This window comes from Solea senegalensis, linkage group LG4 (assembly GCF_019176455.1).
Source record: "Solea senegalensis isolate Sse05_10M linkage group LG4, IFAPA_SoseM_1, whole genome shotgun sequence".
Taxonomy (NCBI): domain Eukaryota; kingdom Metazoa; phylum Chordata; class Actinopteri; order Pleuronectiformes; family Soleidae; genus Solea; species Solea senegalensis.
Genome location: NC_058024.1, coordinates 3,102,534 through 3,123,990, shown reverse-complemented (window position 1 = coordinate 3,123,990; position 21,457 = coordinate 3,102,534). Strand labels below are relative to the sequence as shown.

At 42.6% G+C, this 21,457-nt stretch overlaps 2 protein-coding genes across 3 annotated transcripts; both read left to right on the top strand.

Annotated features, from left to right (window-relative positions):
• The first annotated feature begins 154 nt into the window (after nt 1–154).
• Nucleotides 155–10,036, top strand: synpra (synaptoporin a). The gene is made up of 6 exons (XM_044023359.1): nt 155–351; nt 493–540; nt 6,366–6,490; nt 6,572–6,770; nt 6,921–7,112; nt 8,252–10,036. The coding sequence occupies exons 1-6, from the start codon at nt 331–333 to the stop codon at nt 8,501–8,503; spliced, it is 837 nt and encodes a 278-aa protein (XP_043879294.1). The 5' UTR covers nt 155–330; the 3' UTR covers nt 8,504–10,036.
• A 1,914-nt stretch (nt 10,037–11,950) lies between these two features.
• On the top strand, nt 11,951–21,291 carry LOC122767846 (interferon-induced GTP-binding protein Mx). Of its 2 annotated transcripts, XM_044023357.1 has the most exons (12): nt 11,951–12,191; nt 13,513–13,650; nt 13,734–13,888; nt 15,787–15,925; nt 16,000–16,198; nt 16,920–16,998; nt 17,826–17,948; nt 18,067–18,208; nt 19,226–19,384; nt 19,467–19,543; nt 19,623–19,871; nt 20,056–21,291. In XM_044023357.1, the coding sequence occupies exons 1-12, from the start codon at nt 12,005–12,007 to the stop codon at nt 20,278–20,280; spliced, it is 1,872 nt and encodes a 623-aa protein (XP_043879292.1). In that variant the 5' UTR covers nt 11,951–12,004; the 3' UTR covers nt 20,281–21,291. The 2 variants fall into 2 exon arrangements, with proteins under 2 accessions (XP_043879292.1, XP_043879293.1); XM_044023358.1 differs by lacking the exons at nt 19,467–19,543; nt 20,056–21,291 and having other exon boundaries at nt 19,623–19,822.
• Nucleotides 21,292–21,457: the final 166 nt, after the last annotated feature.

Genomic DNA, 21,457 nt, shown 5'->3' with positions numbered 1-21,457 from the left:
TTAATATGGTTTTGTTATGTATTGATTTGCTTTAAAACACTCTAATGTCGTGTTTCTTTCAAGTGTATAATCACGAAAACATCGCTCCTCTCTGCACAAACCAACCCCAGCCTGTCTCTATGGTAAATTCTGTCCCGAAGAAGAAAAAAAAAAACAAAAACACCAACACTGAGAGGACTCGGCTTTTTCCGGTGAGTGTCGGAATCCGCGCCGCGAGCCTCCTGAACATTACGCGCGGCGGTGGCTTCATTTTGGATTGTGTTGACAATCCTTTTTCAAACAAGCGGAGAAACCAAAAGAGAGACGGAATATTCCGAGTGTGTCGCTGAAATGGAGAGCGGCGCGAATCAGGTGCGTGAAGAATTCAATCAATAAACGGAAAGAGAAGCAGTTTGGACTCAGACACGTGAGACGCGGTGAGGATGTGCTTAAATTGCCCCGTGCGTCGTTAATTGATGTGAAAGATTTGCTCTTCCTCTGCGTCTCTTGCAGCTTCAGGTGCTGAAATTACCTCTGGGATTTATCCGTGTGTTGGAGTGGGTGAGTTTGAACTTTATTGATATTGATATTACACAATGCGCTGCTGTGGCTCTGAATCCATGTTTTTGCTGATTGGAATGTAAAGTTCCTCACATATATTGTTTTTAATGTTTGTTCCACAAAATCAACGCTTTCAGTCTGACTAGTTGGCAGTGGCGTGCACAGACATTCGAGGGGCCAGGGACTGAGGTGGGAAAAAAGGGCACCTAATCATAAATATTTGATAAAAAGAAAAATGAAATAAAAATATGTATTGCTTTAAATTGTAGAAACATTTAATATTGAGTTCATTTTAGTTGCATTCAACCATTTTATTCCCCTCTTTGTGTGACTGCAACCGACAATTATTATTAATACTATATGTAATTGAACAATCTGTTAATTCTTTTTGATTAACATAATAATGATTTGCTCCATAAAATGTCAGGAATTATGATAGATGTTAAATAGATGTTAAATCTTCTCAGCAAGTTTCTGTAAAATGTCTAAAAAATTATGTTATTCATCCAATATTCAGATATTATACCCTCATCTGGCCTCTGTGTGCACAGCCCTGCTAAATGGCTAAATGGAATTTATGTCCCAATCTGCAGCTCGTTTTGCCACTAGGGCTTGATGATATGGGGCATTTATTTTATCATGGTATACTCTTTTTTTTGTATATGTATCACAATATAAATCACTATTTCTGTAAAGCTGGGCAATATAATATGGCTTATAAATAATATCTAGATGTCTTTAGTCTATATGCAATGCATGTACAGTATGTGGACATAAATCTGCACACAGGTCGTTTGTCTGGAGTGACAATACACGGTAAATACACTTATTACCTTTCATCTCAGATAATAGCTGCTGTATTTCTTTGGCTGTTTAACGTGAAATGAACAATGTGAACTCATGTGCAAAATAATGACTATAAATATGCTACAACACAAATATCTAAGCTTAAAATGATGCATTTAAAATTAAATTTAGTCGATTCCTTGTATATTTTGAATCAATATAAATATAGAATATTTACATCATATCATATTCAGTGTATTTCACACATGTATGACACATACGATGATTATCAGCCTTTAAAACCAGGAAAAGTTTTAAAGGCTATAGATATAGTAGCCATATTTTGCCCCGCCCTATTTCTGACTGTCCAAGAACTCCTATTACTCCAAGAGAAACGATATAAAACTGGGACGTACAGGAAGAACTGGAGTGGGAACTGGAACAGGAGTGTGGGGGTGATGTTTGCAGATGTTTGCAGATGTTGGTCACACAGTGCAGAGACGCCCACAGGGAAAACAGAGATAAGTGCTTTTCTTTGATGGGAGTTTAGAGAAATTAGACACAGAGGGTGTTTAGAGTGTGTGTGTGAGTGTGTGTGTGTGTGTGAGCTCGTCTCTCTCACTTTTTACCATCACATATGCAGAGAACCCTCCAGCAGCAGGGTTTCCTGACATGTGAGGGGAGCTGAGACGTCAGAGGGGGCAGGTGTAAGTGAGGTGAGTTACAGAGTGTGTGTGTGTGTGTGTGTGAGGACAAGCAGATGATGCAAGGCATCATCTGTGTGATGAAGATAACACTTGGTCATGTTGTGTGTTCTTATATTTGTTACCTCTTTCAGACTGTCCTAAACACCCACCTTGTGAGGACCAGTAGTCCTCATGGAGACTAAAACCTGGTCCTAATGAGCCAGAGCCTCATTTCTGAGGAACTGGACTTCGTTTAGGACTAAGATTTTAACTGTGGTTAGGTTAAGGTTATGGTTAAGCATTAACTGGCTCTGGTTGAGGTTAGGTATAAGGCTTTATTTCGGCTGTCCAAAGGAATGGTAGTCAATGAAGTGTCCTCGCAAGAATAGCTGGGCGTGTGTGTGTGTGTGAGAGGAAGATGAACGACCGCATGTGTGACTGTGCAAGCTTGATTGCACAATGTCTTGTGACACATCCATTAACACTCTGATCCACCGATCACCTGGCACATTCCGATGTATTTATTTATTCATATTCCATGAGCTGCTGCTGACACACACAGTCAGCACTGAGTGACGCATGTCTGGCTGCCAGCTGGGACTACGGGGAGACTGCGGGACAGCAGAAGCGGGCGTTGCTCTGTTAACCTTGCGAGTTCAGTTCACAATGTGTTATGTCGTAACGCCGTACTTTGAAAACTTGAGTTTCTTTTTTTTTTTAGGAAAACGCTTCTAACGTCTCGCTACAAACCCTGACGTAACAAACGTGCGTCAGTGTCACGTCTGCGTTTTCACCTGCTTGACAAACACGAGGTCGTGCGAGCCGTCTGCACATGGATGAGGCAAGTACAGAGTCGATGTCTGCAGGAGTCTCTCTTCCTTTCCACAGTTCTTGCCCTGGTTGGCATATCGTATTCAGCTGCGTGGTTCCCTCCTCTCAACTCATGCAGAAACTGTCCTTTAAGACGTGCCCAAAGTCTTCACTGCATGTGTGTGTGTGTGTGTGTGTGTGTGCGAGAGAGAAAAGGCAGTAAGACTGTGCGGTTGATTGAGCGCATGATGCAAATACTGTAATACATGCATTTTTTTATGCACTGAACTCCGTCGTATCAGCTCGTAGGACCTCAGTGTTGTCCTGCTCTGTTGGAAAACTCAACAAAATACAAACACAGTATTTACTATAACAATTACAGTGGGGAATACGCACACACACATACCAACAGATGAAAGGAGGAAGATGCAAGCAGGTATCTGAGGGGACTTGTCAGATCAGTGATGTGAGGCTGAGAGGATAAAAAAACACTTCAAGGATAACGAAGATAAAAAAAACGAAGATAAAAAACGAAACATGTCTGAATGAGGCGGGGGAATTTGAGCGGACCACGATGGCGATGTTACGTACGATGTTACGAAGATGTTTCAGAACGTTCCTGTACTCTGGCGCTCTCTTTCTCTTCCTCTCTCCTTCTCTACATCTCTACAGGAGCCCAGCTGGGAGAGACAGATAAACACACAGCACCCACCCTTCTTCCACAATGCCACGCTTTCCTGTTCAAAGGCCTGAGCCAGAAATGGGAGGAGCCGAGAACCCTGAGCTGAAATCACAGGGGGAAGAGGCAGCTGCCGGAGGGAGGGAGGGAGAGAGAGAATGTTTATCTGAGTCTTCTTTGTGATAATTGTCCTCTAGTGTAGTTCAAGTGTGTGTGGACGCGTCCATTGTGGACAGATTGCTAGTTCATCACAGAGAAGAACTGTTGTCTCTCACGTTCACACCTACGGTCAATTTAGAATGTCCAATTAACTCAATGAATCTGCATGTTGGACTTGTGTGTGTAAACGTAAAACCCAGAGGTCATGCACCGTGTCGCATGTTCTTAAAGCGTTCATCAGAGGTGGTTTGGGGACGTGTGTGTCCACATTCCTGAGCTGCATGAACACAATTTGTCCTCCTCTCATGTTCGCGACGGCCTCCTCAGCTGAGCTCCTGCTGGTGCCAATCCCAGCTGGCACAGGGCGGAAGGCAGGGTCAATTGTGATTGGATGCTAATAGTACACACACGAGAACTATGGATTTATTGTCACATCTGCTGAAATCTGTGGTTGTGTGCATGCTGTAGACGTGTTAGTTCTGTGATGAGACAAAAATGGTGCTTTGACTCACTTGCATACGCTCACTTACACGTGGATATGATGGACGGTTTCACAACGAGGAGGCACAAACCATCTCATAATGTCTTTCAGGTAGGAACAGATGTTTTGAGGTCATGGGCTCACGTCGCTATCACAGTATTCACAGTGACGAGCATCAGGCCGTGGGAGGAAGATGGCACAGAAACTACCTGGCGCTGTCCGTGGTGCTGAAAGTGTCACCGCACTTCACCCCTGCCGTAAACCATCAGGGAGGTGTTGGACCGGCTCAGCTGTTGGAGACCTGCTGTCACTCGGGGCAAACAGACAAACCGCACAGCAGATCTTACGTCTCGAGGAGGAAGTGGAATCCCACTCTTGCTCAGGTGTTGTTGGATAAAATCAGAGGTGGATGTGCTCTCTTCACGCGAGAATGCACAGTGCACACTTTGGTTCGCCATGACAGCACAAGAGGAGTGTCCAGTGCAAGTGGACTCGCGGTATTATTTTTTTAATAATTGCGCTTCCTTCCCTCAGTTTTCTCGAGTCGAGAAATATCTTCTTTCTTTGTTTTGTGAAATGATGCAAATTGCATCATTTTGTGTCATTGGAGGACATTTCATGGTCCAAGGCTGGAAACTACACTGCTAGTTCTGCACGTTTTAGACTCACCCATAGGGGGCCGGGGACCTCATATTTAGAATGTAAACACAGTGTCCGCCATCTTCACTTAGAGTTACGCTAACAGGCTCTTGCTCTGCAGAGTAAACTGTAGATGTAGTAAAACCTGCCTGTCTGTGAGGATGAGGAAACGGCCGTATGTGTACGAAGAACAAAGAAAAAAGGGCGACTGTATTAAACACCCTAGGAAGGAAGGGACAAGTAGACACAGGTGAAGCCAAGCAGGACGGCGCAGGTAACCTAAAAGGCGGGAAAGCAGATTGTAACGTAACAAAGTCGAGGCTTAAAATCTCACAAACTATAGAGACGTGCTCCTCACAGCTGCTGGCAGGCGGCACATGCAGCTGCAGCTGTAATGTAGGAGAGGGCAGGCCGATGCTAACCAGACGTCAGCTCTGATTATGGTGATCATGGTCGTGAGGACTCTTGAGGCAAGAGTCGCTCTACATGGAAAACTGAGCAGAGAGAGAAACAGCATGTTAAATGCTGGTGTGTGTGTGTGTGTGTGTTCCTGAAACTGGTTAGGAGCAAGATGGTGAGGATAAGGTACTGATCAGTTAAGGTTAAGTGTGGTTATTAAGCTGCAACTCAGTTATTTTGCATAATCGATTGATCTGTTGATTATTTTCTTGTTTGATGGATTCATGTTTGTTAGAAAATATTCACCTTTAAAAAAACATCTGAACTTATTTTAATTATTAAAAAAAAATCACTTTTTTTTTCAGTTATCAAAAATAGTTTAGAAATCAGACATTTATCAGTATATAATCATTATTTTGCTTTCATGTTCAATTACATGAGAACCATGTCACACGATGGGCTCCCAGATTCCAGATCTGCACTGGTTTCTACAACAGTCTGATAAATGTCATGTGTCTTATCAGAGTTGTTCTTATGTGGTTGTTCTGATGACCTCACATTGTAATTTGGACCTGGGAGTGACGCCATTCGCGATGTTCAACACGTTCTAGTTGAGAAGTCGGAAATGCAAACGAATCTTGGGCTAGCCGTTGTTAGCAATACCAGTTGCTAACAATGCGCTACACTACTGAGCATTGAGTCCGGTCAGTAGGGGGCCGGTAAAGTGAAAAAATGCAACTGTCCAGTAACGGTGGGCGACATGAAAATGACATCACCATATTCTCATATTGCAATAACAATCATGATATTTGTGTTAATAAGCTACGGAACACTCTATAACTCTAAATAAAAATGTATTTATGACGTAAAATGAATCTTTGCATTAAGAAACATACAGAACACTCATTTTACCTATGATGATAAGTGGTGGGCCACAAGACATTGACTGGAGGGCCGCATGTGGCCCGCGGGCCCTCAAGTTTGACACCTGTGCTCTACATGGTATTTTGCTTGCTTTTACAAACAGCGTAGCAACATGTGTAGAATCAAACAGTTCTATATGTACGACGGGGGGCATGTGAGGTTAATGTGAGGATTAAGCGTTACGTCGTCACCACTGCAGTTCAAAGCAGTTGTACAGGACAGTAATGGGACTATTTGTCTTTTGTTTTCTGTGCACATGCAGCTTTTTTCCATTTTTGCCTTTGCGACATGTGGAGGCTACTGCGGTCAGCTGCGGGTCAGTGTGGACTGCATGGAGAAGGCCAGCAGCAACCTCAGCATCGGCATCGACTTCACTTATCCTTTCAGGTGAGCAAGCTTCATCCATAGTCTCCATAGTCTTTTCTCTACTGGATGTACTTTTGTCTCCTGTGTCCCTTTCTTTGCCAGGTTGTACCAGGTGTCCTTTGAAGCACCCATGTGTGAGGGCATAAGGAGGGAGCGCGTGTCTCTTATTGGAGACTATTCATCCTCTGCGGAGTTCTTTGTCACCATTGCTGTCTTTGCCTTCCTGTATTCCCTCACGGCCACTGTTGTCTACATCTTCTTTCTGAATAAATACCGCGAAAACAGCCGAGGCCCGCTCATTGTGAGTATAGTCGCCTCCGACCTGGGACCTTGTTCTGCAGTTTGACATCTTGTCTCGACTGTCAAATAAAACCTCACTGAAGAGTGGAGACAAACTAACGTTCCTGTATTTGTTTGTCACATGTGTGTCCGTCCTCGACCGTGCCACCAGGACTTCGTCGTGACGGTGGTGTTCTCCTTCATGTGGCTGGTCTGCTCATCGGCTTGGGCAAAGGCTCTGTCTGACGTGAAAGTGGCCACTGATCCTGATGAGGTGCAGCTCCTCATCCCCGCCTGCAAAGACCAGACCAACAAGTGTGGCACTGTGCATGGATCGCGCTGGTCGGGACTCAACACCTCAGTGGTAAGTTGACAGGATGTGAACGGCAAACAGTGAGGATGAAGGAATGGAACTTCAACAAACACCCGGAGAAACTCTTGAATGACTGAAAAATTCATCATCAATCATGGGCAGGATGAGTGAGGGGGGTCCAGCGCAGGGAGGTGGTGGGATAATGTTTGTTACCGAAGGTGTACTCCCTGTTGCCAGTAGGTGGTGCAATGAGCTATCTTCACGGACTGATGGCTCACAAAAATAAGATCAAAAGGACAAGGGACGCTCTTTTGAGGATGAGATTGTTGGTATTCTGACCAGTGAAGACCTGGAGAAAACCGTCACTCAACAGAGGAGGCGGCCTAACACACAGAACAACGATAGTAAAGTCCAAAACCCAGTCTCTCAGGTGACCCTCGGGACCGTCTTTCACACCTGACTCGACAAACATGAAACCGGGTCAGAGGGGTGAACCCTCTGCATTGTCCAACGTGACTACTCTCAAGGCCTTCAAGAGGTTAAATACCTTTGTTCCACCAGTGAGTCAGAACTGAAGAAGCCTCTTGGTTGATAGGTGAAACATCTTCAACTTTAACCACAGAAGAATACTTTTGTAGTACCCTGCGTACGGATCAGAGGAAGGTGAGGGTGGCGCCTGTCTAGGCTGCTGTTTGGCTTGTGGGAACACAAAATATGTTTTAACTATAATTTGTGCAAAATGAGTTGTAGGTCAGGCACATCAAGTTTGAAAAGAAAAATATCATCATGAAAAAGAGTCAGTAAGGCCTTTCCAACACTTAGTGATCTTGTCTCATTTTATAGGCTGAAAAACAAATTTAATCTAGTGCTATATTAACATTTTAATTGTTGTGATTCATTAGGAGTATATGGAGCTGTGTTTTATTTACTTCCTCTGGTGAATGACATTAAAAATAAATGTCATCGGAGCCTCCAAACACAGCATGGCTAACGATGGATGTGAACAGTGCTAGAGTTGTAGGCAGAAAATCCGTCTTTAAAAAGCCTATAACAGATGTTACAGATGTGTTCGTCAAGGGCCAACAACGAAATATGTGTGTGAGAAGCCAAATAATACAAACCCCTAGTTTCAGAGAAGTTTGGGAACTTTCTACGGCACAAAGTGTTCTTTTTTTTCTCTTCCATTTCAGGTTTTTGGATTCCTCAACTTTGTGCTTTGGGCAGGAAACATCTGGTTTGTCTTCAAGGAGACGGGTTGGCATAAAGGTGCTTCGAGGTTAGCGGGCGTGACAACTGAGAAACAGGGCGGCACCTTCAGCGAGCAGCCCTACAACCAGAGAGGCTTCGATCAGGCAGGGAGCTACAACACCGACGGTAACATCGGCCATGAGTCTGAGTACAGCCAGGTGGGAGGTCCCACCTCATACTCCAATCAAATGTAGCCACGCCTTTTCCTATCGCCACCATCACTTAATCCTGATTCACTGATAGCGGTGCTGTTTGCCGAATGTTGTATTTCCTGTAGTTCTAAATGCATTTGTGACAGTGTTTCCCTCTGTTTAGACTGGATATCTTCTTTAAAGTGGCGAAAGCAAAACTACGGCCATGTTTGTACCATTCTTCAAGTTTTCAAGTGCATGACGTTGTGTGTGTGTGTGCTCCCGTCGTCTCCCTGACACTAATAATACATACGAGGCTGGGCTGACAACTTCACAGGCTGACTGAGATCAACCTGTGGTTTCCTTCCAGATAAACTCACAGTACATTAGGGGGATGATGAATGTGGGCAGGTGAATTCAAGAGGGGTAGGGAGAGCCTTGAAGATGACCCAGGTAAGCATCCCCTGATTAAAAGCACACCAGGCTGGCTCATGCCACAGGAGAACTTGGCTTGTTTTGATACAGATCCAGCTAATCTAATCTAATCTAATACAGGATTAGTGTTGGGAGTCACAAATGCAGTCCGTGCAGTGGAAATATCTGCTGTTGAGGACTTTTTTGACTCTCTGGATGATTGTGGGGAGACCCACAATCATTGCATCACGGTCGACCTACGAACTCTTCAGCCCAGCCTACTAGATGCTTTGTTGTGGTGACCACATATTATTTTGTTATATATCTATAACTGTATTTTGATGAGGGTATTTCTAGTTTTAGCTATAGATTCAGGACTTCATTTAGTCTCTGTTACATTTGTTATTAATACTCTGACAGTCACACACACATGCAACATTCCTCATCTATGAAACGCCCAGCAAGTTATTGATATGCAGAGGCAATAATGAAATATCGTTAACATAATTCCTCTTCACAGGCCGGATTACATTCCTTCACGTCATTCACTCCGCCGGCGAGAAGCGTGTAAATAAATGAATGAAAAGGTTCTTGATGGTTGAGACGCGAACATCACCACGCGAACCTTGAAACCATGCACTAAATGAGTGCACAATAAACTAGCGGTGTCAAAGAAATAGATTCATGACAGAACTTTTCTAAGCACACAACAGCAATTTTGAATCAAGAACGGCTTTGAGTCCAAAAATGGATTTTTAATATAATCATAACCCAAGGAACCCTAATTGCATGGAGATTCTGAAAGATTCACAGCTCTAATATAAACCTTCAGGGTTGGTGGTAAAAGCATTGTCACATTTAAAAACGGGTGTCGTCTGAAAGTGTTCACAACTGTTTACAAGTGGCTGTTCTCGCTACAAACTACTGTGACTGTTTTCTCTACTATCCAAAGACTACTGCTAATTATTTAACATGAAGAGGAACCATTTGTACTTATAGCAAAACATAATATATCAATAAAAAATATCTTTAAATGAGCTTTGTTTTCCTTCAAAACACACAATTCAGGTTTGTACAATTTGTATGTAAAAAAAAGGTGATACTGAGTTGTTTACTGTTACCCTGTTTTTTGACCTCTAAGCATGTGACCTGCATCAGTGTAATAAAGCAACTTGAACAGTGTTGTGTGTTTAATAGTCTGATGTCCATGATACATGTATGCAGGTATAAAAGAAATGTTTAATGCACATTTTACAATTAATGTGAATACCCTTTAGTCTTGGTTTGAAACTGTGAGACACTGATGGAGGAACAATGGAACACGGAGAGTTTGACTTATCTTTATCTAGTTTATGTGGCACAGCCAGCACAGTGTTTCTCATGGATCCAGCATTGACACCATTAGAGCTTGAGGACTCGAATTATGCTGCCATAAGAATAATGTAAACAAACATTCAAATTGTTTGTTTTTTGTGTGTCTGTTTTTTGAGAATTTTAAGAAAATATATGCAGTGAACAGGAGACCACAGTTAAAGGTGCTGAGAGTTTTTATATCCACAGTTTTTTTTTCTCAGTCACTATTTTCTAACATATGTAAAATGCATACTTAACTATTAGTTAGTCATTAATAAATAACACAAAGGTATAAGCCATGATAGTTCATTATTAGTGTTACTGGTATTAACAGTCTGCAACAACTGTATTACAATACTATAATAATGAGGCCATCTAGTGGCCGCACAGCATTATGATCATTTCCAATAGTAAGGAGTATCAACACAATGTATGTGTTTATGTAGTACTACTACAACAACAACAACAATAATAATAACAATAATAATAATAACTGAGGGGCAATGAATGGCAATGACAGTTTATTATAATAATAATAATAATAATGTATTTTATTTATTAGCACCTTTCAAGCACTCAAGGACACTACAGAGACAAACAATAAAAAATCAGTGCAATTAGAAATAGAATAGTGAAATTACAGACAGTAGGCTATTTTGAACAGGTGAGTTTTGATTCTGGATTTGAAGAAGGGAAAGTGGGGGGGGGCGGTGAGGTGGATGGAGGAGGAGGAGGATCTGATGGAGCAGAATGAGGTCACAGAGAATCAGAGGGGCGAGGTTGTGGATGTGTTGGTACCAGCATACAGGAAGAGTTTGTAGAGTTTAGGTTGGTTAACTGGTCTTTGAAATGTCGAGAGGTTGATTAGAACAGGGTCACTGCTTACATTTCTAAAGGCTTGGAATGAAGTATCTCCATCCTGAGCTCTTTTGTTCATATGCAACTGATTTACATCATGCTTACATTATGTTATTGAGGACTACCTGATAAATAATGCCAACAGAATTATGTATCTGTACCTTTAATACATGTGATTATTACATCACATATCTTTATAAACGTTGACATGTGATAGTATATTTTTTGATAGTGTGGCAGGAGTAACACAGGTTTATTCTCTAGGAGTTGGAACAGCAAGAGCACATGTGCCCCATACAGCAAATGAACCACCCCTTACCCAGAAACCAACTGGGTGAGAGAACACACCCCTCAGTGCCCGCCACAATAGTATCATTTTTTTCACATTTGGATATAATGAAACCTGAAGCTTCAATCACATTCAGTTCAAACAGGAAATAATGTGTAAAAACATACAGCCAGAGAAATGAAACTCAAGTGTGGAAATCAAGACTTAAATAAGTTTCATTTTACCTACTTGTTGGTAGGGTTTCATTTCTAGTGTTCACTGAGGTCACCACTCAGGGTCAAGTAAAATCAAACTTTAATTGTAACATGTAGTGATAATATGTTATATTTTTATCTTATTTATTAGAAAATTATAAGTACATATTATAAAGGCAGCACAAATGGCCGCGAAATATTCAATTGTATTATGTTTAATTGAAAAGGAGCCTTTTGGTACATTAGATGTCACCTTACAACATTATGTGTGCACATTATCCGTTGTTTAGACCTGGTAAATACTTGTTTTAGAGAGACTTCAAAAGTTTCCAAGAAAACGAAACTTAACACACGCGCGCGCCCCGCCCCGCCCCGCCCCCACTAGTTAAACTCCACACAGGAGGACTGCGACTTCATTCAATCCGTGAACTCTTCTCTGTGTTTGACGCTGCCATCATGACTAACCTCAATGAACAATATGAGGAGAAGGTTCGTCCCTGCATTGACCTCATCGACTCTCTCCGCTCTCTGGGTGTCGAGAAGGACCTGGCGCTGCCTGCCATCGCCGTCATAGGAGACCAAAGCTCGGGGAAGAGCTCCGTGCTGGAGGCGCTGTCAGGGGTAGCTCTGCCGAGAGGAAGCGGTGAGTCCCGTTCACTGGAACTGCAACATACACACATACACATATGTTGTTTTCATTTGTGTTTACACGCGATATTATATATAATATTATATATTATATAAGTAGCATGTTTTGTTGGGACACCGGTCAGCGTCTGTCACGGCCTCTCGAGCCGGACGCTCAATTTTCCTGCTTTTTGGAGTTGCACTGGAACGCAGCACAACTTCCAATGTCCTTCCAATTGGCTGAAAGCGGTGTCAATCAAACAGGTTTGCGTCTAAAACGTAAACAAGGCTTCCATGTGCTGGCTACACACGGATTTCGCACTTTATTTGTCGCTGTGACGCGTTGTAGAGAAAAAGGCGTCATGTTTCCACAGATGAACATAAAAACAGCGGAAGCTTGTACATGTACCAGAAGTTCCTTGGCAACAATAAACAAATATTACAGATATACAGTCACCTATGCATTTACTTCATATGATGCAGCTTTACTTATTTGTTGCATTTGTGCTGTAGGCTTTGAAACAGATGTTTTGTTGTGAAATGCCATTTTAAAGCCCACATAGACCGGAAGCTCCAATTAACGCTGCGTTTGTGTGTGTATCTGCGTCATGACCTCGTTTATGAAACCCTAAAGTTTCACAACAACAGTTCAGCCACTGCTGAGAAAATAGTGTTGTATTGTTTTCCTGGCCTCTGCGAAGCGGATCGGCACTTCCTTAATTTGATGTCGTCATCAAAAATCCTCACCACTCCTCTCACCAGCGTAGCGCCTCCTGGTGCGGGCACTAATCCGGGCACATCTGGTTGCGTACATTTAACCGCAGAAGAAGAAGAAGGACTACTCTCGTTGTAGCTGCTGAGATGCAGAGCATCCACCGTGCCAGAGGGGGAGCTGTGTATCTGAGAGCTGGCCTATCTATTACGTCACTTCCAGGTACCTGGCCAATCACAGGACAGTGGGAAAGCTCTCGTTGGCTGGCCAATCACAACACAGTCCACATTCTAGGGGTGTGGTTTTGGTCTGAAACAGCGCGGCTGACGAGAGCGTCAGTGAGGAGATATTTTGATCGGCTCGTTTGCAGCGATTAGGAGGTTTTTAATCATGAAAACAAGTTCATATATGTAAGTAGACCTCCATAACTAACATATATGTGTGATACAAGCATTCTATGTCACCTTTAATGATTTCGGTTTTATATGGAGCAAAGAAAATAGAAAATATTCACATTTAAGAAGTTGAAAAATCGGGACAATTAATGTTCGATTAATCGAATAATCGCTGATGTATCATAAATTAAAGAGTCATTTGTGTTGTGTGTGTGATATTATTATTTCAGGTATCGTAACAAGATGTCCACTTGAACTGAAGATGAAGAGAAAGAATGATGGAGAGGGGTGGCAGGGAAAGATAAGCTACCAGGACCACGAGGAGGAGATACAGGACCCCGCAGATGTGGAGAAAAAGATTGAAGAAGGTGCAGTATTCTCTTTTTAAAATACATCTCTGACGCAACAATGTCCTTTGTTAATGATCATATTTCATATCCTTTCTTTCCAGCTCAAATTCAAATTGCTGGGGTTGGTGTGGGAATCAGTGAGAACATGATCAGTCTGGAGATTGCCTCTCCTGATGTTCCAGACCTGACGCTTATTGACCTGCCTGGCATCACTAGAGTGGCTGTACACGGACAGCCAGTGAACATAGGAGAGCAGGTACGATGCTGTCTCTGGAGTCTCCACTTTAACAAGGTTACCCAGGTTCAATAAAACGTCTATAAAAGAGGGTCATCATCTCTGAGCGGACTATAAAAGATTTTATTAGCAAGATCTTCATGTACAATATGAAGATCTTGTATACGACATATACTGAAGATACTGTACACTTAAAGCAGGAGTAGATTTTATTTGGGGAGCTTTCTGTTATATTGCTAAAAATGGTTTTCCAACATGCGTGGTTTGAAGGAATGATGGCCAAAAAAAAGGTGACATTTTAGAGCTACAATCGCAAAATTGTGATGCTCTATCCTTCCATTTTCTACTGCTTTGTCTTCCACATGAGAGGCGCAGGGCCACTCCATTAAGGTGTCCAATTAATCTTATCCCCAATTTGGCACTGCGCGAGGAAGCCTGAGTACCCTGACAGAACCCGTACACATGTGGGTGCTAGGGATGCACCGATCCGCTTCCGATACCGATATCTGAGGTTTAGAATCGGCTGATGCCGATCCGATACCGAATTCTGGTAACAAACGCTATGTCTCGTTGTTTGGAAAAGACTGGGATCATTCTTTTGTCCAAGGCCACATTTCTTTCCTGTTTTTTTAAAAACATATAAACAGATAGAAATGTACTGAATGACTTATTTATTTATTTAATAGATAGAAGTCCCTCATTCACAACGAGAAGCAGCCTAGACTGCGCACTCTCATGTTCTCCATCGCCTTTCACATCTCAGCTTTTCCTGGTTCCAATAAACATCACTGGTGACTGACTGCAGACTAGATTCTTACAATGCTTGAGTCCATGAGGTGACAAAGAATATAATGTATGAATATAACAAAGAAGTTTGTTGAGTTTGCAGAAGGTCTTGTGGTTTATTCGATTAACAAAAAATAAAAGAAAACTGACCTTTAATACTCAAAACAAACAAAGGAGCAGAATGTTGGCTCAGCCATTGTAGAAAACTCTTTGCCGTGTAATCAGCCACACCTGACATTTCAAACTCCAAACTGTAGAGGACGCCAAAAACAAACATTGCACACAAATAATACTGAACAGAATATGGCACCTACACTGCCATTGTCCCCCAGAATCAAAGGAATTTGCCACTTGCACTTGTCAAACTTGCAATCACATCACTGGTGTGTGACCCACGGACGTTTGTTGCGTTTAACATTGCACTGTGTGGCACGTAAGTCTCATCCAGCCAGTGAGTTGTTAAACTTGAAATGCGATGTCGTAGCGTGGCTCCAGGCGGCTAATTAGCAGCCGGAATCCCTTGTCCCCCGACAGCGGTCGCCCATCCATTGCGATGACCGCACCTCGGAACATTTACTGCGCAGGTTTTTCCAAGTAGCCGAGGAGTTTGTTGTCTGAGGTCGTGTGAAGAAGTTCCAGATAACTGATCCTTGCGCTCGCTTCATTTTGAAAACAACGTGGACTTCTGCGCGGCATGTTGCGTGCGTACGACGAATAGAATTAGACTGAATAGATCGGCCGCTATGGATCGGACCATTGTCACGATACCTGATACCAGATCTAGAATTTTCTTCTATATCGGGACCGATACCTGATACAAATATCGGATCGATGCATCCCAAGAGGGTGCACATACACTCTTCACACCCAGGTAGCCTGGAAACGGGTGGCCAATAGCGTGAAGTGGGCAAACACAGGTGGGGCCACCATAGAAATCATGGTCAAACCTGTTTGGGACCTACTATATTGTCAGCCTGAATATGCCCCTCATGGACATTCTGGCTGGGTGTGTTGCCCTTTGTTCATACAGCCATGTTGTTGTTCCAGATATAGAAGATATCAATAGATGCATTTATTGCTTTCACTCAGAATTTGAAATACTATATAAATACTATATGATTTCTTATTTTCAGATAAAGAAACTGATCCACAAGTTCATCACAAAACAAGAAACTATCTGCCTGGTGGTTCATGCATGCAACGTGGACCTGGCAACCACAGAGGCTTTGCAGATGGCACAGGAGGAGGATCCTGAAGGAGAGAGGACTCTGGGTAATATAGATTCGGCTTTAGGAGAAGCTCCAGTTAGCCTTTGGGCAAGTTCATCAAATGTCTGGTTCTTTCAGGTATCTTGACCAAGCCTGACCTGGTGGACAAAGGCACGGAGCAGATGGTGATTGACATCCTCCAAAATGAGGTCATCCACCTGAAGAAGGGCTACATGATTGTCAGGTGCAGGGGTCAGCAGGAGATCATGCAGAAGGTGTCTCTGGCTGAAGCAATAGAAAGAGAGAAGGCCTTCTTTGCAGACCATGCACATTTCTGGTAAGTTCATTTTTGGAGTATTTATACTGTAGAACGTACAGATGTCATGATATGATATAATGTCTATCATTTGTTTACACACTTTGTACCACACTAATGCCTCATTGTTACATTTGAATCGTTTATTAACAGTATGAATGTAACAATAACCAGTCGACTGGAAACTAACCGTAAAAAGAAGACAAGTCATGTAGCTCTGTGTTGCTCTGTTGTTAAGGTCACTAAATCTGACCTTTGACCTCCAATAACATGATCACACATGGAAGAAAACACCTTTGTATATAATGAGTGTGCTTGACATTTGATAGTGTGGTTCCAGTGCGCTAACATATCATAATCATAATTAATAAGTCTCTCATTCTTTTTAAATCTCTAGCACTAGTTGTGCTAGAATGGCTACAACCACAACACTGTTTGTTTCACCCCTCCCCATGCCTGCAGGACGTCACACTGGGGGTGTGGTTAAATCCACCAGATCTCATGGTGTAGAATAGCACTTACTACTGAATGCAGGAGAGCGTTTACATGAAAATCTATAAAATGTATTTTATTCCATGTTTTTTCACATTTCTTTCCGTACCAAACCGCGATGTCAAATAATCCGAGGTACGTAATGAACCGTGACTTTTGCGTACCGTTACACCTCTGCTGATTTGTGTTAAACATGGAATAAATAGTTAGTTTCAAAGTCCTTTGTTTTTGTTTGTTTTTTTTGCTTTAGCTCTCTCTATGACGACGGCCAAGCCACTGTTCCCAGACTGGCCGAGAAACTCACACTTGAACTGGTGCATCACATTGAGGTGAGGGTTCATTTTCTGTTGACTCATCTCAACAGTTTAACCTAAAAATGATCATTTTGCAACTTGGGTGTCGGTAGTGATGTGACGTTCCGTATCGAGGCCCATGCCATTTCCAGAAAAAAATTGCACAACCTGCCATATTATGATATTACCATTTTGGGAAGATTTACACACACAGAATACATTCAAAACATGTATTAAACACATATGTACAGAAGTTATTTGGTCATACTTTTTTTTGTAATTCATAGTCACACAACATTATGTGGTTCAGCTACAGCTGCATGTGATTATACACTTGGCCAGTAGGTGGTTTTGTGTGCACATGAAGCTTCGAGAAATGAACCCTTTCTCGAACCAATTGGCTCAAGTGGTTCAATCCGTCATGAGGCTTCATCTCACCATCACTAGGTGTCGGTCAGGTATTGGTGGAGAGACATGTGCCAACACCATCATGTGACCACATGCTACTCTGCAGTCACCATGTCAGCTGTGTGTACTTAAATTGAGTAAAAAAGAATATTAGTATCTGGTTGTGAGATTGGTATCAGACGTGGTTCCGTCTTCTTTGGTGTCTTAAGATTTAAGCCCTTCAATGCTGGGGGGGGATGATGAGCCTGTGAGACGCTAAATGTTTTTCATGTTCACAAATATCTCACACGAAATGTACTGAATCTGGACTTTATAAGTGCACATGTATGAGTGAATGATGAATAACATAGTAGCAAATATATAGGGGTGGTAGTGCAAAGGCTTTAGGGGCCCCTGAGCCCTATAGGCCCTTAGGCCCATTCAGTAATCCATCGTTGCTTATGTGCAATTTTCAGAAATCTCTCCCTCGACTGGAAGAGCAGATAGAGGAAAAACTTGAACAGGCTCAGGCGGAGCTGGTGAGATATGGCACTGGACCCCCATCTGATGCAGCTGAGAGGCTCTACTTCCTCATTGACGTGAGCGACTTCACCTCACACTCCTTAACATTCATTCGCAATGAACAGTGGAGACGAAATGTGCCCAGCCAGTATCGCTTTGTTTCACCCTTTGTTGTTTCTGCGGCGTGTTCCTCAGAAAGTGACCGCGTTCACTCAGGACACCATCAGTCTGGCTGCGGGAGAGGAACTCAGGTGTGGAGAGAAGCTCAATATCTTCTCTGCACTCAGGAGAGAGTTTGACAAGTGGAGCATCCACCTGTCCCACACAGGACAGAAGTGTAAGTGTTTTCTGGCCGGTGTGTACAGCTGTCCATCAGCAGTGTTCTCTTACGTGGGTGTAGCTGCCAGTGATTTCATGTCACTCTGTGGACAAGGACACCGTTTGGCCAACTTCAGAATTTCCTAAAAAAGCCAACCACTTTCATCACACTGCATACGTCACTCCAATCATTGGTTTGATTGGTTGTTGGTCGAGCCAATGGCGTCTGTTGGCCACGCCTCTTGCAAGTGTTGGGTGACTACACCGTTTCCAGACTCCTACAGTCCGACGTTAGCCACTTTAAGAGAACAGTGGAGTGAAAGTAACGCCAGTAAAGAGTGAACACAGTTGCCATAAATGTATCTGTGAACTAAATAGATAAAAAAATCCTGTTCTTGTTTGTCTTGGCTAAAGCAATTGTCGTCTTCCTCAGTCGTGGTTTGCGGTGTCTGAGGCTCTTGGTCCTCCTTTCCTGGGGTAGTTCTCTGTGATGGTTCGTGCAACTGCACGTAACGATGCATTCAAACTTCTTGGAATTTTCCAGATTGACTGACTTCCGTGTCTTTAAATAATGACGGACTGTTGTTGACTTAGTTGACCGGTTCTTCCCTCACATGGGTCAAATAGGAATATTCACTCTATAGAAGTGTGGCCCCACTCTACCTCTGCTCAAGACAACTGATGGTTTCAAACTCTTGACAAGGCACAACTGAAAACCGTTGTACAGGTGATTTTTGCTTCTTAAATATCTGCTGTTTCACATACTGTGCTGCGATTTGAAGTGATATAATGACATTGTGAAGCCCTCATATTGGTATACTGGTACTTTGGCCAGCAAGTGCCAAAAGGTAAGTAATTGTAAGACCTTAGAGGTGCTTACAGACTTTAAAAGCAACCGTTGGACTCCGTGATGAAGGTTTGACACCAAAATATCTCCGATAGAAATAGTTTTTACGTCTACATGACCAATGCCGTGACAATAATGACTGGATTTCTTTGAAAGATATATTTATTTCTGTATATTTGTGTGTCACAGTTAACGCGAGGATTGACAAAGAGGTAGCGATCTATGAAGACAAATATCGCGGGCGAGAACTGCCCGGCTTCATCAACTACAAGACCTTTGAGGTCATGGTCAAGGAGCAGATCAAACAGCTGGAGGAGCCAGCTGTCAAGAAACTCAGGGATATTGCAGGTATGTGATTGAATGCACAGTCTCATGCTGCTTTCCATTCACACCCGGAAGTCCAAACCGAGCGCATTTCCATCTCTTTCAGATGCTGTTAGGAAATTGTTCCTACAGCTGGCCCAGTGTAGCTTCACCGGATTTCCTAACCTCGTAAAAACAGCCAAGGTCTTTTATGTTTCTTACTGTGATTGTCGCTGTCACATTTTTCATGCTGCGGACTCATGAGGTTCTCATGTGTTTTCAGGCAAAGATCGAAACCATAAAACTAGAAAGAGAGTCCACTGCAGAGTCCATGCTGAGAACCCAGTTCAAGATGGAAATGATTGTTTACTCCCAGGACAGAACCTACAGCAACAGTTTGAGTGACAGGAAGAAAGAGGAGAGTGAGGAAGAAGAAAGACGGAAAGGTCCCAAGCTTCATAAAGAAAGGAACTGCATGGATAATCATGCAACACTCCAGGAGTTGATGTTACACCTTAAGTCATATTACAACGTAAGTATTCAATTTGAGTAAAGACTTAAAACCCGAGTTAGAAGTTGCTGACACATAGTAACACACTGACTTCTGCACCAGAAACCAGCTTAAGACAGAAATGGCCATTACGTGTGTGAATGAACGTGTTTATTATGTCTTTACTTACATTCTATGTATTATTCGTTGACGTCTCTGCCTTCAGATTGCCAGTCAGCGTCTGGCTGACCAGGTACCGATGGTTATTCGTTACCAGATGTTGCAGGAGTCTGCTGTGCAGCTGCAGAGGCAGATGATGCAGATGATACAGGATAAGGAGAATATGGAGTTCTTGCTGAAGGAGGATCTAAACATAGGCTGCAAGAGGGCCACCCTGCAGAGTCGCATCAAGCGCCTCATGAAGGCCCGTGCATACCTGATGGAGTTCTAATGTTGGGTTTACGTTCTTTTCTCAAATACACAGCACAGCTTTAGTTTTTTATTTCGTGCAGTACGATTGTTTCGTACTTTGTCCCGTGGAGACTTTTTCAAGTCCTCAAGTTTCCTGAAACCTCTTCCTGCCAAACCCGTTTTCAGTCTGCACTCACGTAACATCAGATTCTTCGGATAAAACCAAACACACACATGAAAACTGTTTGACCGGCAGTAAAAATGAAAGCAATGCATTTCATTGAGATATAGAGAACACATAGGTCAGGGATTATGTCCAAAGGAAGTGTTTATTGTGTGACACTTTGTTTCATGATTGCTTACACACTTAATAGGAACATGAAATAGACCTGTCACTCAAAGGAGTAACATGAAGTTACTTCTTGGCCGCTGCCACCGTCCTGCTGCTGATTGGTTTGTCTCACTCAGTTTTTTCTCCAGTTTTGTCAGTTAGGGAGGTCATTTGTAGTATTTTGAATTTGAGTATTATCTCCTCATCAACTCACCATTTCCAATGAAGGAAATGTGGCTTCATTTGCACTCCAGGTCTTGATGCTTTATTCTGATATGTTGCCTATATAGCACCGGTTGAAGGAGGGTCATATGATCATAGATGCATGTTTATTTATGTCATTTTTAAGGTCGTGTTGATTGTGGAGTATCTGATGTGTCCAGTCATGTTGTCAAAACAAATGCACATGTCTGATTTATTTCCAGATATGTGCATTTTCCGACGCTGTCATGGGTCATTTCTGAATCGTGGGAGGAAAAGATCAGAATGGGTCACTTGCACTGTGCAGTGTAAATGCGGCCCAAGTCAAATAGATGGTCTTATCTGTACTTTCTCTCATCCACATGTGATGACACAGGCATAACTGCAACTTCCAGACAATCCACAAGATGGCGCTCTGACATAAGCAGTGTATTGAGCATCATTTGACAGTTGTTTTCATTGACTCTTTTTCACAGATCAGACTTGAACGTCATATAAACGGCACTTGTTCAACCTCCACATTACTCAGTCACTTGTCATTATCAACTGCTTATGTCATGTTGATCAAACTGTATCAAACGGGTTCACTGTAGAATCGTCGGACCCCCAATATGTGTAAATATCAGTGTAAAATAATTCAGCTTTGCCTGAAATAAATAAATGAATAAGGATTTGATCAAGTGAA